Raw genomic sequence first — 6,268 nt, 5'->3', positions numbered from 1 at the left:
GTTATATTAATTTAATAATTTATCAATGGTTTTATCACTATTAAACCATTAAAACCCGGAACCATTAAAACCCGGTCCATGATTAAAATCGGTTGTGTTTCCATGAATATGACTCAACTATTAACAAAAAGACAAAACTGATCTGCGCAATACTATATCGCCGTGAATGATCTCTAAGTAAATAAGTGGTATGCAACTTCTTAAGTCTTGAGAGTACTCTAAAAAGAATCTAAGAATGCGCAAGAAATTCCATGAACAGACTAGGACGGCCGCGCATCCATCGATTCGGGAAAATCCCAATAAATTTCCATTCAATAACCATTGTGACTAAGCAACGGCTGGCATTTTTCCGAAGGTAAAGGTATCCCCGGATACCCTGGACGAGAACTTAATGAGGCAGATTAGCGGTAAGCGAGATAAGAATCCAGATTCTGAAGCGTCCAGCCAACTTGGCCAGCATCAAAGAGTGGCAAGCGCAGGCGCTGGCCAGATTCAGAGGTAGACGACGGTTCTCGTGAAAGACTTCAGGAAAATTTCCTAGAAAAACCGAACGGACTAGGCAGACACAATAGAAGGTGCGAGCAGCGCGCTGCAGCAAATGAAAAATTAATTACAAAGGACTTTCGGATGAGCAGGTAGTCGGCAATGGACACAGGTAGTATGGGTGTTGCCGAAATCCTTTTCTTCTCCTTACGACAATGCCAACCTTTTGTCAACGAAGATTTTCCCATAAACAGGGCGCATGCTCGCTCTTAATGATAGTATTTTCAGGTAGGACTCCTGATCCCGGGAGTATAAAAGCCAGATTGCGCAGCAGCAGGAGCATAGTCGAGCCTTAACAGCCGTCGTGAAAACACCTCTATAAGCAGCACAACTAAAACCACCAGATCTTGAAACTCCAATCATGGCACCTTCGAACATGGATTACCACAACGAGTCGGAAGTCGGCGAGAGCTACACCCACAAGAAGTTCAAAACCGCGGGATATACGCACAAGAAGTTCGGCAAGAAGAGCTCCAAGGATATCGTCCCCACAGCTAACGCCACGCCCCTTTTCCGGCCATACGCCCTAAGCGAAAATACACCACGCAAGCGGCGCCAGGAGACGGAGCGGGAGGTTCTCCAGCAGCAGCAACCATTGCACCATTATCACTCATTGCCTCCCACGCCACCCACCACACCACCCCAGCTCCAGCAACATCCGCTTCCTGTCTCCCAAGTTCCTGTCACCCAGGTTCCGGTCACCCATTCACCGGTCATCAATCACCAGGCATACGCCTACATGCTTCAAAAGCAACGCGCCGTGCTCCAGATGCGCCAACTGCTCAACATCAATCCGGATGCCAACACCTGGCCACTGGAATGGCGCCAGGCCCTCCAGGCTCTGCTGCAGCAATAAGCTTGATGCGCACATAAATACATTCAAAACGGAGTGATTTGCCTAGCAACCAGTGATATAGACCTTTAAGTGACCGCGGATAAATTGTACAATATAAACCGAAGCGAAATCGTAGCGTAATTGTAGATAAAATTACTTTTAATCGAAATAAATATGTTTTTCATCATAAAGCTAATCAATTTGTTTTGTGTTCTGAAGGTGGATGCTAGTCTAGAATTCCCGAAAACCTCTTTCAGCAGCTCTTCCAATAACATTTCGTGCGTTAAATCGAATCGAATGCTTACTGTTGAAGAGCTCACCTGATAGAATTTGAGTTCAATTATGATCAACAAGCCTTCCATTTCTTGCACATTTCATACAGTTTAAGCCAATTTCTATTTGAATTCAAACATTTACTGGCAAAGTTAATTGAACTTAAAACAATTTCTGAGGGACACATTACTTATACTTTACATAGAGTTATTGAAGCCAAGGCGGTCAAATACAGAGCCGGATTGATCTCGCTGCTTGCTATGACCAGCATTCATGCTGTTATGGCGCCTTGGCGGAACATATTTCTTCTTTTGCGGCTCAGGACGCTGCTGTCGATGTGGTGGAGCTGGTGGTGCTCTTAGAGGAGCGGAGGTCGAGTTATTTCCAAGCCTTTTGTGAACGGGCATCATGTCCTGCCGGGTCAACAGCTCGTCGCTACGCATCCGTATGGTTTTGCCCTTAACAGGGCTGAGACGAGCCTGTGGCTTCTTTGCAGGCGATGCCTTTAGGTTGTAGGTCTTCTTGGTGGCATGAAGTTTGGATACTAAAATACATGATATAAGTTAATTGACTGTGGCACAAAGTCTTTGACGCAAAAATACCAATTCCAAGCCTCGATTTGATGTTATTCGCAAAATTTTTGCCGTGCCTATTTTTGTAGGCCGCTTCGGGAGCGATTTCCCGAACCTCCGCTGTGGAGGCGAACTTAACAATCTTTTCACCGGCTCCCATATCGAAGTCTTCCCCTTCACCATCGCTAGTCGTGTAGTCCTCCTCGTCGCTGCCGAGATCGTCCATGCTGTCGTCGTCATCGTCGCCTTTTTTAAGAGGCACTTTGTGAACAAGCATGACTTTTTGCTGCGGCACAGCGGCCACCTTCTTGGCCTTCACAATGGGCGAGTTCTTGGTAACATCTCCTCCGCCTCCTCCTACCGAACGGTGTGTGTTTTTAAGTATCGATTTAATTTCCCTGGTCGTGGTGAAATCCCCCGAAAGAGCGCCCTGCTTGCCACCGAGTCGGGCGAAGACCGAATTGTTGCTGGAGGTGGCCGCTGTCTTTGATACGCCGCTGATGTGCACGCGGACGCTGCTCTCGCCAGAACTGGAGACAATGCCCTCCTGGGCCTCGTCGTCGGCATGCAGGCGCGAAAATAAATCAGACTTTTTGGAGCTGCTCACGCGATCGGAGTAAACTAAAAGAAGAAATATTACAATTTTGAGCTTGTTTGGAGATTCATGATCTTACGCTTCTCCCGCTTGGCCAAGATCTGTTTGCTGCGCTCGGTGGTTCCAGATGGCAGTGTCACCTTGTACTTGCCCTCGTGCTCCGGAAGCACCCGTCTTGCCGGTTTTGCAGGCGGTGATACCTTTGCTTTGGGAGTTGCAACCGGCGTTTTGGGTTTTGGCGATACCGGACGGGCAGCTGGTTGAACCACATCCGTGGTAAGAACCTGATCTCGGGCATTCTGTTCGCAGACGGTCTTTGAGTGCCGCAGGATGGCAATTATATCACCCATCAAGGTAATGCCCATTTCCCGGAGATACTCCTTGTTAAGATCCAACAGCATGTCGTCCTGGATGCGGTTCTCCACGAAGACGTGGGCGTAGCCGGCGGCCGCAGGAGATGGGATGCCCGCCGCATTGAAGAATTTTACCCAGCGTGCTGTAAATTCCGGTAGTAAGTCGATTATTTTAAAAGTGTGTGATATTTTGGGTCGCTATTTTTGTTTTGCACCCGGAAGCGTCTGTTCAGTTTTTGCAGTTTTCGCGGTGTTTTAGACCCACCTGCGCTTGACTTGGACATTGTTCTTATTTTTGGTGCTGGCAAGCACGGTTTCGTACACGATTCAGCTAATATTTATCTATTTTATTCCCATAAATTCAGTTTTTTTTGCACTCGCAGCTATTTATATATTTTAGGGTTACCACTTTTTCCTACCAACTATCGGTACGGTGTTATCGGATATATCGATTAAAGCATATGTCAGTGTTGTTAAGTGTGAAAAGTTTGTAGAAGGGGTAATCAAAGCACAATTAAAATACAATTTAAACAAAAAATGGCTATTAAATTTGTATATCGAGCCATAATGTAGTAAAATTTGGAAAAATTTTACTTTTTATGAAATCACTCTTACATATTTACAATGTCAAATTTTAATCGAGTTGATATATTGGTATATTTTCTAACACTGTCGGTATTTTTTGTACTTTTACACTGCTGTTAAAATTGTAAACAAAGCGCACCGCACGTGTGATATTTATTTATATTCAACATAATCGTATTTTAAAAGTTATAAAATATGGCTGGCAAATACGAGCTGCTCAGTGAGCAGGGTCTCCGTCTGGACGGACGACGTCCACATGAACTGCGCCGCATCAAGTGTAAACTGGGGGTCTTCGAGCAACCGGATGGAAGTGCTTACATGGAGCAGGGAAACACCAAGGTTCTGGCTGCCGTCTACGGACCACACCAGGCCAAGGGCAAGCAGACGGAGTCCATCATCAACTGCCAGTACAGTCAGGCCACCTTCTCCACAGCGGAGCGCAAGAATAGACCGCGCGGGGATCGCAAATCCCTGGAGTTCAAGATGTTCCTGCAACAGGCGCTAAGTGCCGCCATTAAATCGGAGCTGTATCCCCGCTCCCAGATAGACATCTACGTGGAGGTGCTCCAGGCCGACGGAGCCAACTATGCGGTGGCTCTGAATGCAGCCACTCTGGCGCTAATTGATGCTGGAATCTGCCTCAACGAGTTCATTGTCGCCTGCACCGCCTCCCTGAGCAAATCGAACATCCCGCTCACAGACATCTCGCACTTTGAGGAGGTATCCGGCGGTCCGAAGCTAACCGTGGCTGCCTTGCCCACCGCCGAGAAGATCGCCTTTCTGGAGATGAGCGAGCGGTTCCACATCGACCATTTGGAAACCGTCATCGAGACTGCTATGGCCGGTTGCCGCGAGATCCGGGACATTCTGGAGGCGGCAGTCAAGGAGCACCTTCTGCACATGGGTAGTGCCTCTGACTTTGCGAAAGTTTGTTGAAATAAAGTAATCGTGTCTATTCCAAACATGGAGTTTTTCAATTAAATTACAACCTTTATAGTAAAATAGAACCAGAAGTTAGAAATCAAATAGTGTTTCAACCCTGCTCTTAGGCAAAGTGTTTTTTTAATTCCTTTTAGTTGCGACAATTACAATTAACTTCTAAAACAGTCGTATAGATGTAGTAACAAGCGACAGTACATAGCTCTAGTTTTCCTTAATGGCTTCCTTTGGAGGCTCCCACGTTTCCAAAAGCTCCTTTAGTCGTTCCTTCCGATGTTCCAGTTGCAACTTCTCTATGAGTCCACTCAGTTGATCGCCACCCTTCAGGAAGCCATCGAGGTTGTGCAGCGTGCCGCCTTGAATTCGATGATCCGTGATCCGATCCTGGACGAAATTGTAGGTACGGATCTTCTCATTGCGGTTGAGACTCCCCTGTTGCGCCTTCTTGGTGGCCATCTTGCTAGCCTCAACGCTCTCCAACTGCTGTTGCACAAGCCGCGACCGCAGACGCTTCATGGCCAGCTCCCGGTTCTTGAGCTGGGAGCGCTCCGATTGCGCCTCCACAGCAAGACCTGTGGGCAGATGGACAATTCGCACAGCCGAGTCGGTGGTGTTCACGTGCTGTCCACCAGCTCCACTCGCTCGCTTCGTCTCGATCTTCAGATCCTTCTCAGCGATGTGCACTTGGATGTCGGCGGGCCGGGGAATCACGGTAATCGAGGCGGTGCTGGTGTGCATGCGACCAGACTTTTCGGTGGCCGGCACCCGCTGCACGCGATGAACTCCAGCCTCAAAGCGCAACCAACGGAAGGCATCTTCACCGATCACCATCAGACTGGCGTGCCGCAGACCACCGATGTCCGTGCTCTCGCTGGCAAACTCCTCCCAATCCCAGCCCATGTGCTCAAAGTAGCCGGTATACATTTCGTACAATTCCTGGGCAAATAGCATTGCCTCCTGGCCACCTGCGCCGGCATTCAGCCCGAAGATGAGAGCCGGATACTGCTCATCATCAGAGAGCGTAAGCAGCTCCTGCAGTAAGGCCTGATCCTGCTTGCCCAGTAGATCCACATAGACTTCGTTCTCCTCACGCATCAGCTCCCGCATATCCTCGTCCTTCTCCGCTTCCATGTCCTTGGCGCTGGTAATGTGGCGCTCCAGGACGCGTCGCTGCTCCAGGGCACTGACAACGCCCTCCAGCTGGGCGAGACGGGCGTAGGATTTACTGTTTCCGGCGGCGTTGACTCGCACGGCGTAGTATTCCTGGCGGAGGGACTCCAAATACGCCTGTAGCTTCTCGTTCTGAATGCTCAGCGGATCTGTGCTGGCCCAGCGACGTGCCAGATATCCCAGGCGGAAGTTTAGCAGTTTACGAGACATCATTTTGTCAGTTTTTCATTGAAAATTATTGAAAATATTGGAAAAAAAAACAAATAATTGAATAACAACAAGAGGTGGACCAAAGATTAAAGCAGCGATTATTATCGATAAATGTTTGTTATATTTAGAAGTTTGTATATGAATCTAGAATAAAGTCAGCATATTAAAAAGTTTCCGAAATATTCACTTTCTT

General features: G+C 47.9%; 4 protein-coding genes across 4 annotated transcripts; 2 read left to right on the top strand and 2 right to left on the bottom strand.

Annotated features, from left to right (window-relative positions):
• Positions 1 to 904: 904 nt before the first annotated feature.
• Positions 905 to 1,399, top strand: LOC122611452. The gene has a single exon (XM_043784556.1). The coding sequence runs from the start codon at positions 905 to 907 to the stop codon at positions 1,397 to 1,399; it is 495 nt and encodes a 164-aa protein (XP_043640491.1).
• A 319-nt stretch (positions 1,400 to 1,718) lies between these two features.
• On the bottom strand, positions 1,719 to 3,601 carry LOC122625873. Its single transcript, XM_043805919.1, has 4 exons — positions 3,437 to 3,601; positions 2,898 to 3,314; positions 2,254 to 2,844; positions 1,719 to 2,195 (listed from the first exon to the last, which is right to left on the bottom strand). The coding sequence occupies exons 1-4, from the start codon at positions 3,453 to 3,455 to the stop codon at positions 1,849 to 1,851; spliced, it is 1,374 nt and encodes a 457-aa protein (XP_043661854.1). The 5' UTR covers positions 3,456 to 3,601; the 3' UTR covers positions 1,719 to 1,848.
• A 271-nt stretch (positions 3,602 to 3,872) lies between these two features.
• On the top strand, positions 3,873 to 4,718 carry LOC122626200 (exosome complex component RRP41-like). The gene has a single exon (XM_043806369.1). It carries the CDS (start codon positions 3,952 to 3,954, stop codon positions 4,690 to 4,692), a length of 741 nt encoding a protein of 246 aa, XP_043662304.1. The 5' UTR covers positions 3,873 to 3,951; the 3' UTR covers positions 4,693 to 4,718.
• A 64-nt stretch (positions 4,719 to 4,782) lies between these two features.
• LOC122625989 (peptide chain release factor 1-like, mitochondrial) lies at positions 4,783 to 6,143 on the bottom strand. The gene has a single exon (XM_043806079.1). It carries the CDS (start codon positions 6,076 to 6,078, stop codon positions 4,900 to 4,902), a length of 1,179 nt encoding a protein of 392 aa, XP_043662014.1. The 5' UTR covers positions 6,079 to 6,143; the 3' UTR covers positions 4,783 to 4,899.
• Between the last annotated feature and the right edge of the window lie 125 nt (positions 6,144 to 6,268).

This window comes from Drosophila teissieri, chromosome 2L (assembly GCF_016746235.2).
Source record: "Drosophila teissieri strain GT53w chromosome 2L, Prin_Dtei_1.1, whole genome shotgun sequence".
Taxonomy (NCBI): Eukaryota; Metazoa; Arthropoda; class Insecta; order Diptera; family Drosophilidae; genus Drosophila; species Drosophila teissieri.
This window is presented reverse-complemented; position numbering and strand designations above follow the sequence as displayed.